The following is a 15,673-nucleotide window of genomic DNA, read 5'->3' as shown; positions in this document are numbered from 1 at the left end:
GGGGCTGGTGTTCTATTCTCAGTGTGACCTCACTTCCCTGGTCCATGCTGCTCATGCTCACATTCCCGTGTCTCTTCTGGGAGTGAGGAACCTTATCTTCAGCGGCCCAGAGACTGACATGGGCTTCCACCTCCCAACCTCCCTTATTTCTCCCACTCCTTCCCTGATGGCCTGGACCACGCCAGGCATTCTCTGGCTCAGGCCTTTTACATCGCCTTTACTGTGTGCTCGGATGCCTGCCTGGCTCTCTACTTCCTCCATTGTGCTCAAATGCCACCTTCCCAAGGCTGCTTTCCCTGCCCACTCTCTGTACAATGGGGTTCTGTGCCCTTTTTGTCCCTTAATTTTTCACAACTGTCATCTGATGACTTAAACCGTTTCTTGCTTATTTTCTCCTACCAGGAATGTAAGCTTGCTAAAGGCAGGGTCTTTAGTAAATGGTCACTGAATGGATGGTAAATGGCTACTGAATGAATGAATGAGAGTGGATGAATGAATAAATACTTTGTGGTTCTGGGCTGTGTCGTTTCCCCACAATCCCTCTGGCTTCAGGGAATGTTGGGGTAGACTCAGGAGGGACCAGTGGCCGAGGAGGAGGGTACACCTTTCTCAGGGAACTTACCCTGAGTCAGATACGGGACATGCCTGGTAAAAAAGGACAGCCCTCTGGGGCCATGATGGCAGCTTTTTCAACAGAGGTTTTCACTCCACCATGGCAGTTCACAAAGAGATGGGAATGGGGGACCACAGGAGTATCAGTGTCGTCCAGCTAACCAGCCAGGTTAGAGCTACAAACGCATGCAAAGATGGGAAGACAGAACAAGAAGTGGTGAGGGGAGCCCTGTGTGCTGGGGTCAGGGAACAGCATGGTAACGGAATAGCCTTTGCCAGGCTGGGCTGGGGCTGGGGCTGGGGCTGGGAATTAGGTAGCTTGGTCAACAGGACTTTCATTGTACCATACTTGAGCCAGGTCAAGTTTGACTTAAAAACAAGAAATGAAACAGCAGAGATTTTATTTATTTATTTATTTTTCAAATAAAATCTCGTGTCAAACACAGCTTGTGAAACTGGGCCATGGAATACACATGGAACTATTTAATGAAGCTGAGGGGAGTTTCTACTGGCCACCTTGCATATGCTCCTTGAATTTGGGCAGCTTGTACTCCAGCCCTTAGTTCCTCTTCAGTTAGCAGCTAGCTGTTAGAGAAGTCAGGACTGCCTCGCTAGCCCCTCAGCTAGCTACTGCTACTTCCTTGTTCCATTATTGGTTTGTGTTGACTGTTGAGCTCCTTCACTTGCTGCAGAAGGTAGTCTGGCTGGTATGGCAGAAGGAGGCAGAGAGGCTTGGTGGCTGGTCCAGCTGCGAAGAGATGAGGTTATTCCTTAACTTATTAGCCCATTTTCTGTCACTATAACAATATACTCAAGGCTAGATGCTTCATAAAGAAAAGAGCTCTGTTTAGCTTGTAATTGTTGAAGTTCAAGGAATTGTCAACAAGCATAGGCTCAGGTTTGGTGAAGACCTACCTCGTGGCTGATATCACAATCTCGGGACTGGGGGTGAGATTGAGTGATCACATGGTAGGACAGGAAGCTGAAAACTGGAGCTCTGAGGCCACACCCTCAAGGATCTAACAACCTCCCACGAGGTTCCACCTCTCACTGTTGCCACACTGGAACCAAGCTTCAGACCCACGAATCACTAGGAAGTACCCTACTCAAAGCGTGACACTCAAGCGCCTTGTCTAGAATCTGACATTCTCCACACCCATGCTCCAGAGGAACTAGCTCAAGAAAGATTAGCTTAGGAGGCTGAGGACAGTAAGGAAAGGGGATGGTACACAGTCCTTGTAGCCAGAAGTACACCTGGGATTTGTGGACTAGAGAATGGGAGGTGAGTTTCAGGTCCGTAGCCTCTGCTCCCTCTACCTCTGCCCCATCTCTCCACAGCTCACTGTTCCCTCTGGAGAGAGATGCTGGCCAAGGAACTGATGAGATGGTTCAGTGAGTAGGAGAGCTTGCTGCACAAACATAAGGACCTGAGTTTGGATCCCCAGTACCCATGGGAAAAACAAAAACAAAAACTGGGCAAGGCTACATGTGCCTGTGACCCAAGTGCTGGGCATAGGGGCAGAGACAGAAGGGTGTCTAGGGGCCTGCTGGCAGTCAGCCTAGCTGAAAAATGGGGAGCACTAGGTTCTGTGAGAGACCCCATTTCAAGAGATTAAGGTGGAGAGTGACAGAGTGGGACATTTGAATCATCCTTTGACCTATGCACATGTGGAGCTGTGTGGGCCCATGCACATACCCTTCTACACAAACACACTAAAAGAAAATTCCTGCTGGCTCAGCCATACCTGTTATAAGCAGACACACACGCCCTGTTAGTTTTTTTTTTTGGGGGGGGGGCGGGGAGGCAAGGTTTCATGTACTTCAAACTGGCTTTGAACCAGTTATGTAGCTGACACCACCCTTGAGCTCCTGATGCTCCTACGTCAACCTCGCAAGTGTTGGGATTACAAGAATGTGTCATTGTACCCAGCTGGTGGACTCTTCTTGGTTCAGATTCCAGCCAGAAGAGGCTGTGGAGTCATCCCTGGGCCTTCTGTGAGGTGCCCAGCTGGGCTGGGAGGGATCCTGTGCCTCAGGGATGGGTCAGCCCAGAGCAAGCAATTCCAGTTTCTAATGGGGCCAGCTCAAGGGGTCAAGTCTTTGCAACTTGTCCAGCTAAAGGGAATGCATTTTCTAATTGGTCTTCCATCAGGAGGCATTTTTTTCATAGTTTGCACTATGTGCTGGCAGCTGCTGTCTCTCTAGGGACAGCCTTGGAGAAAGTAGAACTGAGCTGAGAGCTGTCTCTATTTCCCACTGCCCTGCTGGACAGCCACAAAGCTGAAGGAACCTTAGCCACTGTTGGAGTGCCACTCTCCTTCGTGTTACACACAGGGAAACTAAGGCTCCTTTAAGACCTCATCCCATGCCTGAGCCCCATTATGGACCTCTGGCCCAGAGATGCAGCCGTGCCAGCAGCAGCCTTGTGTGGGGCCCTGGGTCACGTGTTCTTACTCCTTCTGCCGTATTTAGAATCGCTGGATCAGGGGAAACTCTCCTCCCAGCCCTTGAGGATTCTTGGAAAGAGCCTGCTCTGAAGCCTGCATAACGCCCCTCCCATCATTGCCCCAACCCACAAGATAAAGCAAGTGTGCTCCCTCCTTAGCAGACTGTGGGACCCTCTAGGCTTTTCTGCAGCTCCCTTGTCAGGATGCGGCTATCAAGACTAATTGGAAGTCTCTTCTGTAGGCAGGTAGAAAGGGGGTCAGGACTTCTGCCCTCCAAGGAATCTTGGCTGAGGGGTGACAGACTGGTACCAGGTCCCCGGTACCCCCACCACTACCCTCCTCCTCACACTGAGGGGAACAGGGTAGCCCTGCTCAGGGGGCTCTAGTCTGGAGAGCAAAGGAGTCACATACTTCCCAGGCCAGAGGCAAATATCAGGGAGCCAACTGGCTGCTAGGCTCAGGCTGGGGCGGGACCTTGGAGGGAGGGAAAGATGGAGGGAGGTTCTGGAGGAAAAAAAGGCAAAGAGCAGGCATCTGGCTTAGTGAGGGAAGCATCCCCTAATTTCATTAACATAGGCTGCTTCCTCACTGGATAATCAAACCCGAAAAACAAACAAACAAACAAACAAACAAAAAAAAAAAACACACAGAAAAAACAGACCTGGCTAGTGCAGGTTTGGATACCCATCAGCCCTCTCAGGCTCCGCCCCTTCACCTCTTATAGAAGTCCACCTCCTCTCCTAGTTCTTTGGCATCCATGCCCAGCTCCTTCACCTGTCCCAGCCTGGTTTCCCACTAAATTGTCTCCTACCTCTCTACCCGTCACCCTGCTAGCCTGGAAATCCATGTTGTACTTACTCCACTCTCTCCCAGGCTTCGGTTTCCTGTTCTCCTGGCTCCTCCCACTCCTCTCTTCTGAGATAGATTCCTGTGTCCATCTTCCTCCAGCTTGCCTTGGCCCTTCTTAGTGGTCCTGGCTCACTCCATCTGGGCCTATTCGTATCCTTCTCTGCCTGTGAGGCTGCCCAAACCAAGGGACTCAGTGATCACCAAATCCAATAGACATTTTTCAGGGCTTGGACACAGCCATCCCTCCTTCCTTCTTGCTGTTGTCTACACTTGCTTCCTTTGACTTCCATGCCTCTCTTCTGGTTTCCTTCCCATCTGCCCGAGTCCACTCTTTTGGCCCTTCCCTTTACACTGCTAGGGTGTCACCGGGTCCTCTAAATTTACCACTTGCTCACTGGATTGTCGAAGCTGGCCCCATGTCCACCCTAGTATCTCCACATCTGTTCTTCTACCCAGTTTTGTCTTCTTACCTAACATGCCTTATTCCCAATACCCACATCTCCTTTGGGGTCTCCCAGGTCCCATGTGTTACTCAATACTTTCACCAGCCCAGTGCCCTTGCCAAAAACAGAGGGATCCTTCTTCCTCATTGTCCCTGAGTCCCCCTTCCTACAATGACACCAGTCCATTCAGTTCTCTGTTGCCACTTTGCCAGTCCAGACCTCTGTCATTTCCCAGATGAGTTATTCTAGAGCCTTCTAGTTAATGTTTCTGGTCTGCATTTCCCACCTACCCCCATGCTCTACACTACCCAGGTGGTGGTCCTGAAACACAAGCTGGACATTGTCATTTCCTTTCTCTGATCTCCCCAATGGCTCCCTGTTGCCTTTAGGACCACATCCCAGTACCAAAGGGTGCTCTCATGAATCACACCCTCTCTGTGTGTTCCCTTCTGAGTCAAGAACTGCTAGCCCTCTGGGCTGGCTTGCACAAACTCCCACATCTTTGCTGCTGTCATACCCTGCTTCCTCTGTCTGGGTCACCCCTATCTCTATCTGGTTACAGCTCCTCTCCAGCTGAACCAACATCGTCTTGGAGCAGCCTCAATCTCCTTAGGACAGGCACCAGCTCTCCCAGTGTGTCCCCACTATTACACTTGCCAATGTCTTGGCATCTGGATTATTTCTTCCCGGCTTTACCGTAGATCCAGCTGAATGTAGATGAGATCAGTATTCTGAGTGTGGTTCAGATAACTTAGGGAGCAACCTCTTTCCTTCCTGATGTGAGATCCCCTGCCCATCCTCCTACCCACCTGCCATTTATCTAGCTTTCTGGCCTCTGAACATCTGTCCTTCCAGGGATGTTCTTAAGGAATCTGGAACTGAGCTGGTGGCTGATCTCTTCCCTTCCCACCCCACTACTGAAGAGTCACCAGGCTGGTGAAAACCTACTTACTATTCAGTCCCCACCCCGCCTTTGTGTTGTGGGCTGGGAACTTGAAGCTCAGAGAAATAGTTTGACCTTGTTGTCCAGGTAGTCTTGGGCTCGGGTCTTGCATTATGATGTTGGGAAAGTTAACACCTCTCTCTCTTTCTCTCATAGCTGTGTTGAGAAGTAAGTCCTATCCTACAGCATAACTTTCATCGAAGTGCTTATTTAAGGACTCTGTCTATACCCACAGACTAGCATAGCCATCTCTGAATTCCTATAGCCCATTGCTTCACTTATGTGCCTGAAGAATCATGGTAGGGCCTGGGGAGGATTTGATGGAGAACATGTGTGTGGAGGGTTTGGTACCATGCTGGGCCAAAGGTTATAATTTGGGATTGCACATCAGACCAGGGGAGAAACGAATGTTGGTATGACAACTGCCTCCCTGACAGCTTCCAGTCCTGGCCACTCCTGGTAATGAAATGAGGAGGTGTGGATGGGGGGACAGTAAGAACTGTCATTGCTTTAAAGGTGCTGACTTGGTGTCAAATGTAGAGGCTTATGCCTGTGATCCTAGCATTTAAGAGGCTGAGGGAGGGGGATCTTGCATTCCAGGTTAGCCTGGATACATAGTGAGTCCCTGTCAAAAGAAAACAAATAAAACCCTGAGTTGGTTAGTAATTGAGCCTCATTCCCACCTTGAACTTTCTGAATCAGACATTGCTGAGGAAGTGCCCGGAAATCAGCATTTTTTAAAGACAAGGTCTCGGTGTAGGCAAGGATGACCTTGAGTTTCCGATCTTGCTTCCCCCATGTGAGTGCTGGGATTACAGGCATGTGCCACCATTAACAAGCCTCCAGGGAGTTCTGGTGTTCTCTGTAGTTTGAGAACCATGGATCTAAGCAAATATCTACCTTTCCCTACCTAATCTTCCTGATTGAGTGGGGGGGGGTGCAGAATAGGGTATAGGGGACAGAAAAGACAGTGATAGGCCTACAGGCTGCCCCGTCTGCTGTATCTCCAACTCCAGTTGACTAAGGGCTACAAGGGTCCACTTGTCCACAGATGGGATGCATAGCAAAGTAGCCTCCAGTCTGGTGATCTTCTAGGAAGGTCACAAAAGGCCCTGGCAAGTACCTGTATACCATCTCTACTCTTGTAGCTAGAGAAACTGAGGCCACAGAGGGTCCTGAAACAATCCTCCAGCTATCCTATTTGTCATATGATGAAGTTGTATGCCAGAGAGTTTATGTTTTCCCAAGAGCATCTGGCATCTTTACGTGATGGTGAAGACCAAGGCAGCACGAAGGCCAGGAGTTGAAAATGTTCTACCCTCAGCCCTGCCACTGAGTCACTGTGGAATCTTAAACAAATCTGTCAGTCCTGGGTCTCATGACTTTATCTTGAAGATAGGAATAATTATTCAGGTGACAGGAACAGAGTGTTGTTCTTCATCAGCTCTAACACATTCTTGTAAATGAATTGAAGGCCTAGGGTAAAAAAAAAAAAGTTCCCATCCATGCCAGTGATTAAGGGAAGGGAAGGGACAATTCAGGATTTTGTTGTTGCTTTAGACAGTCTTGCTATGTCCCCGGCTGCCATGGAACTTATTATATAGAACGGGCCAGCCCCTAAGTCATGGTGACCCTCCTGCCTTCAACGGTGCTGGGATTAAAGATGTACATTGTCACTTCCTGCCAGTTCAAGGGATTTGTAAGCATGTTTGCCCTGTGGAGCTGGTCAAGGTTAGGGGCGGTTTAGGAAGATGCCGGGGAGTCTGTTCAGTCAGGATGGGTGGGCTGAATTTTAGCAGATTCCTCAGTTGGTTCAAAATGGCCACATTGGTTAAGTGACTGGGTGTTGATGTGTTCATAGTGTGAATTCCTGATATTTGTCTTCTCAGTGCTATGAAATCAGTCAGTCAGGGAAAGGGAGAAGGGACGGCATATAAGGTCACTGTTTCAGAGAGAACGCTGAGGAAAGACCTCATCCAAAAAGTAGCATGGGAGCAGGCACCTGGGTGACTGAGGAAGCCACCAGTGGCGCAAACCAGAAAAGCCCAGAGGTGGAAATATTTAGATGAGCTACTGGAAGGTCTAGGAAACTGGGACATTGCAGTGAGTGGGTAACTGAGCAGAGAGGATTAGGTGCAGAGGTGAGTGGGCAGGGTTGAGGTGGGGTAGGCCTAGAGAGCCTTGCTGGTAATGCTGGAGAGTTTGACCTTTGCTCTCCCAAGTGTGACCTGAAAGTTCTAGGAGTGACTCCAGCTTTGAATTGTGAGGAGATCAAGACTGAAGGAGTGTGATGCGCTTGCTCATGAAGATGAGAGGGGAGGCAGGGAACTCGGTGGGGGTTGAGGTGGAAGCCCGTCTGATAGAAGCTGAAGGCTGAGTCAACTGAACTGAACTTGCTCCAGAGCGGGAGGTGGGGAATACAAGACAAAAGAATCACAGCTGACTCAGACAGATGTCCTTAGTTCCCAGGTACCATCACTGAGCTGCCAGGGTGGAGGAAAGGAGATATTAGGGGATGTCGAGATTCTAGTTTAAGACATGTTTGCTTCCGGGCGCCACTAGATACCCAAGAAGAAACTTTGAATTGGTAGGTAGACATATGAGCTGGGCTCTCAGGAAAGCCTGCCACAGTCTCACACCTGCTAGGCACAGAGGTGAATATAGTACAGGCTGGGGGCAGGGTTGAAAGGGATATTCTTTTCTGGTTTGTATTTTTTAGAAACATGCATTTAAGAACATGCTAGTGGTGCTGGACACAGTAGCTCACACCTGTAACCCTTGCTAGTCCAAAGGCAAGAGGATCGGAATGTAGGGAAACCCTGTTTAAATAAATTATAATATTGATAACTGGTGACAATAGGAGCCAGTGAGATGACTCACTGGGTAAGAGTAGTTGCTGCCAAGCCTGGCAACTTGAGTTTGATCCCCAAATAACGAAGAACAGCTGTCCTCTGACCACACCCCTACTGTGGCGCACACACATACACAATACACATATGTAAATGTAAAATTATTTAAAAAACAAGTTGGGAAAAGTGTTGCATGCCTGCAGCCCCATCTGCTTGAGAGGTGAGATGGAAGGATCTCTTTAGCTTAGGAGTTTGAGATTGGCCCTGTTAATATAGCAAAGGCCCCTGTGTCAAAAAAGAGATGAGAGGGGTGTTTGGGGCTGGAGAGACCTCAGTGGTTGAGAGTTCTAACTTCTCCTTGAGAGGACCCACATTCCATTCCCAACACCCACATGGTGGCTAACAGCTGTCTGTCACTCCTGTTCCAGAGGATCCAATGTTTTCTTCTGGCTCCTCAGCTACTGTGTACACATGATGCACAGACATGCTTGCAGGCAAGACATTTAAACACATACAACTCAATTTCCAGCGCCCACATCAGGCAACTCACAACCACCTGTAAGTCATGCTCCAGAGACCTAGCACTCTTTAATGGTCTCCACGGGCACTGCACTCATGTATACATACTCCCTCACCCTACATGTACATGATTACAAGTAAAATAAATTTAAAATTTAAAAATGTTAGAGACTTGTCAGCCCAGCACTCAGGAGGCAGAAGCAGGCCAGTCTGATACAGAGCTACACAGAGAAGCCCTGTCTTGTTTAAAAAAAAAAAAAAAAAAAAAATTGTCAGAGGCTAGTCTTAGTCACTGTTCTGTTGCTGTGAAGAGACACCATGACGGCAACTCCTATCAAAGAAGACATTTAATTGGTGGTTGCTTTCCGTTTCAGAGGCTCAATTCATTTGCATCATGGCAAGGGGAGTGGCATCGTGCAGTAGATAGACAGGCATGGTGTTGGAGAACTGGCTGAGAGCTAAATCCTGATCCTCAGGCAGCAGGGAGAGAGGGAGCCTGTGCCTGGGACTTGGAGTGTCCTGGGCTTCTGAAACTCAAAGTCCACCTCCAGTGACACCCCTACTCCAACAAGGCCACAGCTCCTCGCCCTTCCTAAGAGTCCACCAGCTGAGAACCAAGAATTCACACACATGGGCCTATGAAGGCCAGTCTCTTTCAAACCACAATTGACCATAGGGGCTGAGAGTGGAGCTGAATAGCTGAGCCCTTGACTACAAAGCCCGGGGCTTGCTCTCCAGCACTGCAAAAGAAACAAATAAATGGAGGTATGTTAGTTCGTGTCTAAGCAGTCCATGTTCGTTGAAAAACAAAAATAAAAACAAACAACAAAAAAAAACCCCCAAAACTTTAGGAAGCACAGACAAAAAAAGCAAAACCCGAATCACTTCATTTTTAGGGTTAGGGTTAGGGCATCACTATTGGTACATATATAAAGTGTATTTGTTTTTAAATATCAGGATCACATGACCCTTGAGGTTCTGTAATCTGCTTTTTTTTTTCACTTAGTTTATTGTGGATAGTTGATACCTGTGTAACTATTGAAGTAGCAAGAAAAAAATAGAGGAAAGGAATTCTGGAAGTGCTCAACAGAGTGCTATGTGTGCCCACGGCTACCTGAGGTCTTAGGGGGAGCTGAGAAAGGCAATGGAGGAGTTGGGCTAGAGCAAGGGCTCATGCTATTCCCACCACAGCCCTGCCCATACCAACTGTGTGTCAGCTGCAGCTCCCATTCCAGATAGCCTGGTGCTGCTGGTCCCGTGGTAGGTGACTGGATCTGAGGAGTGCAGGACACACTTCCCTCTCCACTTGCTGTGTGTGTCTTTGCTGACTCAGCTCCGGGCTGGAACTGGCTGCAGAGGCCTCCATCTCACTCATTCATCTGAAGCCCTTACTGACAGCTGCTTCTTGCCTCCTTGATCCAGGGGCATTTCGTGTGATGCAGCATCAGATCCTGCCCTTCAAGGAGTTATAAGTGGGCCAGGGCATAGCCAGACCCTACTCTCAATTGCCCATCAGCCCATATTACAGAGGAGGAGGCAGACTAGAAGAGGTCAGTGGTTTTCCTAGGTGTATTCTCTCTCTCTCCCTCCCTCTTTCTCTCTCTCATACACACTCAAGTGTGTATGCATGCTTGAGCAGAAATAAAGTGGAAAGAGATCTGGACTGGGCATGGTGTTGCATACTTGTAATCCTAGAACTCGGAAGATTGAAACAGGATGAAGACAGAGTTCAAAGCTAGCCTGGGCTACATAGCAAGACCCTAACAAAAATTAACAAACAAAAGAACAACTCCTGGGGCACATACAGGAATGCAGGTCCAAAGGGGAGTCTGTAGAGGGGGCCAGGAGGAGTCAGAGGTTCTGAGGAACAGCTAGAGTGTGTTTGGCTGAAGGTGTGCAGAGGCTCTGATGGCAAGGCAACAATAGAGCTCTGAGGACATGTAGGAAGTCTGGAGGGTCAAGACACTTTGATGCATTTCCAGGGAATAAGTTCATTCCTTTGTAGATGAAAGTTTCTGTCCTTCCTGGTCCTTCAACCCTTTAGTCCCAAATAAACACACAGAGACTTATACTAAGTATAAAGTATTTGGCCTATTGCTCAGGCTTATTACTAACTAGCTCTTACAACTTAAATTCACTCATAATTCTTATCTATGTTTAGCCACATGGCTTGGTACCTTTTCTCAGTAAGGCATTCTCATCTTGCTTCCTCTGCATCTGGCTGGCTACTCACTCTCTGCCTTCCTCTTCCCAGAATTCTCCTAGTCTGGTAGCCCTGCCTATACTTCCTGCCCGGCTACTAGCCAATCAGTGTTTTATAAAACCAATACAAGTGACAAATCTTTACAGTGTACCAGAGCATTATTCTACATCATTCCTTCTGGGGTTTTCTGGGGGCAGGTGCATGCTTAGCGTGCCTTGTTCCAAGAGCCCACACTTTCCTCACTATGCCTGCAGCCCTCCTGTGTGTATGCATGCCTCAAGGCACCTGCTTATAGACTCTCCCCACTTCCTCTCTACCGGGGGCTCCTGGCTCCAATCTCAGATCAGCCCTGGAAAGGCTCGGCAGCCTTGGGTGAACCCCTTTCCTGCTCTGTGCAATTGTTTCTTCATGTGCACCTGACCACAAGGGAAATAAATGTTGGATGAGTTATGTTCTAGAGTTTGTTTCTAACAGGGCCGCTTGGTAGCTTCACACTGCCCACAGGGTAGTTCCAGGCCTTTGCCCCCGGCTGGCTCCTCACTACCTGATCCTCCTTTCCTTTCCTTCGCCCATGTTGCTGCTCCCATGCCTTCTCTGTCCCCTTTCGTTTTTGTGGTGTGTGTGTGGTCACAAGTGTGAATGCCTGTACTCGTGGACGCCAAAGGAGAACATCGTGTGCCCTGTGATATCATTCTCTGCCTTATTCCCTTGAGACGGGGTCCTTCAGTGATCCCGAAGCTGAACTGACTGGCCGCTGAGCTGCTGCGATCTGTCCGTCTCTGCTCCCAACACTAGGGCTATGGACACATGTGGTCATGCCCAGCCTTTTTATGTGTGTATTCGGGGTTCAGACAGGGGCCCTTAAACTCGCACAGTAATCCTTGTCACTGCTGAGTCACCTTCCCAGCCCCTCTCTTTGCTGACTCATTGTGAATTCCACAAAAACACGGAGGCAGAGCAGCTGTCCTTATTTTTCAGTTGAGGCTACAGCTTCTGAGCTCTGTTGACCTCTGGAACACTTTACTCGGGCCTTAAAATGGAGCCTGGAGCCAAAGCTAGTGGGTGGCTGAGCCTGGGACACTGAGCCTCTATGTTCTCTTGCTAACCCAGACAAAACTGGGAGGCCTCCTCCCTGTGCTCAGTCACACCAGGGTTCTCCCGAGAGGGCTTGGGAGGTGTCCGCTCCCAGCAGCCTGCAACTTGCCGATCCATGACCCTATAGTTTTGATTCTGTTTTCCAAAGACTTCTACCCAAATAGTGAGTCTCCTGACTCTGCAGCCCCTGCCAGGGGACTCTCGGTTACCCTCTCCCTCAGCCATCTAACCTTCCCTGTCATGCTCCAATTGCAGATTTTTGCTAGTCTTCAGCTGCCTGGTGCTATCCGTGCTGTCCACTATTCAGGAGCACCAGGAACTTGCCAACGAGTGTCTCCTCATCTTGGTGAGTGCTGGGAGTCCCCTTAAAGTCTACTCTGAGGCAGAGCAGCAAATGAAACCTCACCTCTGCCCTGAGGAGAGAGGCCTCCTAGACTGTGGTCAGAGAGCAACTGCTGCCTCTCTGACCATCATTCCTGCCTTTATAGCTGGTGTAGGGAGATCCCCTGTTCTATGTGAGGCCTGAGGAGGAGCCCAGGATAGACTTAAGTGTGTAGGCTCCACTCTGTACCAGAATACAAACATCACCTTGTTAAAACAACTCCAACAGAAGGTCTTCCAACAACAGAGAGCCACTCTTGATGTGGCTCAACCAGGGCTGAGTCTATAATGGTTGGAAAGCGGAGGGCAGGGAAACAATCCAGGCGTCTTATGGAGCTAGACACTTGTGTATGGGGGCAGCCTTGGGCTTCTGTTCTTCCTAGAGGACAAAGAGGTCACCTCCCTTCTGGAATCCTCTCAAATCCTTCCAGGTATAAGAGGGACCTAACCAGGTGCTGGTGTTCCTAACCCAGGGTTGGGCTCTGATCTGGGTCCTGGTCCCCACAGGAATTCGTGATGATTGTGGTCTTTGGCTTGGAGTATATAATCCGCGTCTGGTCGGCTGGCTGCTGTTGCCGCTACAGAGGATGGCAGGGCCGCTTCCGCTTCGCCAGGAAACCTTTCTGTGTCATCGGTATAAGCCTTCCCTACTCTGCCCCACCCCAAGCCTCAGGGCGGCATTTTGGTCCCCTCCTTGACCCCATCCTGGTTTCTCATTAATTTAATGGCCCCTCCCAATCTGCACCCCCCACCACCGCTGCATTATGGTCCCAGGAGTCCCAGAGCACTGGTCTTGACTCAAGGTGGGATGGTGACTTTGACATCCTTGTTGTGCAGATTTCATCGTGTTCGTGGCCTCGGTGGCAGTGATCGCTGCGGGCACACAGGGCAACATCTTTGCCACGTCCGCGTTGCGCAGTATGCGCTTCCTGCAGATCCTGCGCATGGTGCGTATGGACCGCCGTGGCGGCACCTGGAAGCTGCTGGGCTCTGTGGTCTATGCACACAGTAAGGTGAGGCTGGGGAAGGGTGGGGGCAACGAAGCACCTGGACATTACCTAAGGTGAAAGCAAGAGGTGGAGCTGGGGTGGGACCAACGCTGGGGCAAGTGGGAACTGCAGCCAAGCCGGGTGGCCTTGTCAGGGACTAATGGGGGCCTACACTGGGGCAAGAACAATTATGGCTTGGAAGGGGCGTGGCCTGTCTGAGGTAATGAGGTAAGGGTAGAGCCTAATAGTGAAAGATCTGAAGAGGGGTCAGGGCCCACTCTGGGGTAAGGGGCAGGGATCCAGCGGCTGGAGCCAGCAGGAGCCTGGACTTAGGTGGGGCCTGAGAGGTAGGGCTTAAGGATCACATCTGCCAGTCCCGTGGTTTGAAGAGGACTGCTCCCAGTGGAATGGGGAACTGCGTAGGTCCAAAGCATGGAGGCTGGGAAGGGATCAGACGGATTGAAGCCTGGAAAGATTAAGGATAGGCCTGGGGTCTGGCTCTAGGGGGTTCTGAGAAGTCTGGGCAAGAACTCCTTCTTGGAAGGGAGCAACTGTGTAGCCTCATCCCCTGACAGGCATCCGTCCCCCTTCCCTCAGGAGCTGATCACCGCCTGGTACATTGGATTCCTGGTGCTCATCTTCGCCTCTTTCCTCGTCTATCTGGCTGAGAAGGATGCCAACTCTGACTTCTCCTCCTATGCCGACTCGCTCTGGTGGGGGACGGTGCGTGAGGGTCTGTGCAGGTCCGCCCTTCCCCCTAGGCACTTCCCTGGACACAGCTCCCCAACCCGGGCTTATCTCATCCTTGTCTCTCCACACTAAGGTTGGGGCTCCCGAGGGCTGTCCCTATGCTAGCTATCCCCTACCTACTCTGATGGACCTTGTTTGTGCCCCCACATCCAGTCCTTCACTGGGCCCTTGTGACTTGTGACTTGTACCGCTTTTCCTTAACTAGCGTGAGAACCCATCTGTACCCCTCCAGCCTCTGAGAAGTCCTTGAGCTCAGTCCCTGGGGCCACTATAGGAGCTTGTGGGTGGGGTTGGAGAGCCCTTGTCATCAGCTTTCTACTTGCACTTGTGCTGCACCTCCGAGCCCTTATGGCTACCCCTGTGCCCAGTCCTGTGGGTAACCTGTTTGTATCTTCAGATTACACTGACGACCATTGGCTATGGTGACAAGACGCCACATACATGGTTGGGCAGGGTTCTGGCTGCTGGCTTCGCCTTACTGGGCATCTCCTTCTTTGCCCTGCCTGCCGTGAGTTCTCTGCTGGTTGGTGAGGGAGGCTGGGGCCAAGACCTGACTAGCCTATCCTAAATTTGCCTTGGGCAACATGGGGTTCCTCAGATGGGCAGGTATGGGAACATGTTAGTAGCCTCTTGTCCTCCTTCGTACATTACCTGCAACCATGCCCTATCCCCATAGGGCATCCTGGGCTCTGGCTTTGCCCTGAAGGTCCAGGAGCAGCATAGGCAGAAGCACTTCGAGAAGCGGAGAATGCCAGCAGCCAACCTCATCCAGGTACACGATGCTTAGGAGGCTGTGTGCTTCTCAGCCCTGTGTGCTGACCCATGTGTCCCAACTTAAAAACTGCAGCAACTCTTATAAAGGAAAAACCATTTTATTGGGGTGACTCACTTACAGTTTCAGAGGTTCAATCCAGGAGCATGGCGGCATGCAGGCAGACAGTAGCTGAGAGTCCTACATCTTACAGGCAACAGGAAGTCGACTGACTCATTGGGTGCTATCCTGAGCATAGGAAACCTCAAAGCCTGTCCCACAGTGATACACTTCCTCCAACAAAGCCACACCTCCTAAAAGTGCCACCCCTATGGATTATGGGGTCCAATTACATTCAAACTTCTATGGTAGGGGTAGGGGGTCACGTGCCACATTACAGACTGAGCTGGAATGCTGACCAGCATTACCAGTAATGTCCCCTGCAGCAAATATCTGGTTTCAGATGCTCTAGAGCCATCCTGTTGCCAGCTGTGGCCATGACCAGGGATGGGGAGAGCCTGGATAAGAGGCCCCCATCTCCTAGTGGAGACCTAACTCTGCCATCTTAAAACTGCATGGTTGTCTGTTAGCTTGTTCCATTCCCGGCACTGTGTCCTCAGGAAGTCATACAATAAGAAAACGGTACCAAGTTGGACTTTTCGAATTGCCAGCATTTACTGGGCAGGCGAGAAGGGAGCCAGCCAAGGTAATAGAGGGGGAGTGGCCAGAGATGGGGGGAGCAGGTGTAGGAAGCCAGGGGTATGTGATTTCAGCTCCCCTCAGTGTGATGGACTAGATGTGAGTGGGCTCTGATCTGTGACCCTGTCACTGCCTTGGCCTCT

General features: G+C 50.2%; 1 protein-coding gene across 3 annotated transcripts in view; it reads left to right on the top strand.

Annotated features, from left to right (window-relative positions):
* Kcnq4 (potassium voltage-gated channel subfamily Q member 4) overlaps positions 1-15,673 on the top strand; it is a 50,718-nt gene that overhangs the window by 17,923 nt on the left and 17,122 nt on the right. For all 3 annotated transcript variants that reach the window (XM_051188681.1, XM_051188682.1, XM_051188680.1), the window contains exons 2-7: positions 12,216-12,306; positions 12,849-12,975; positions 13,179-13,354; positions 13,928-14,053; positions 14,478-14,588; positions 14,757-14,852. In XM_051188681.1, the coding sequence (XP_051044638.1) occupies positions 12,216-12,306; positions 12,849-12,975; positions 13,179-13,354; positions 13,928-14,053; positions 14,478-14,588; positions 14,757-14,852 (727 nt within the window). The remainder of the gene's footprint in view (positions 1-12,215; positions 12,307-12,848; positions 12,976-13,178; positions 13,355-13,927; positions 14,054-14,477; positions 14,589-14,756; positions 14,853-15,673) is intronic.

The sequence above is a fragment of the Phodopus roborovskii genome, unplaced genomic scaffold, assembly GCF_943737965.1.
Source record: "Phodopus roborovskii unplaced genomic scaffold, PHOROB, whole genome shotgun sequence".
In the NCBI taxonomy this organism is placed as follows: Eukaryota; Metazoa; Chordata; class Mammalia; order Rodentia; family Cricetidae; genus Phodopus; species Phodopus roborovskii.
This window is presented reverse-complemented; position numbering and strand designations above follow the sequence as displayed.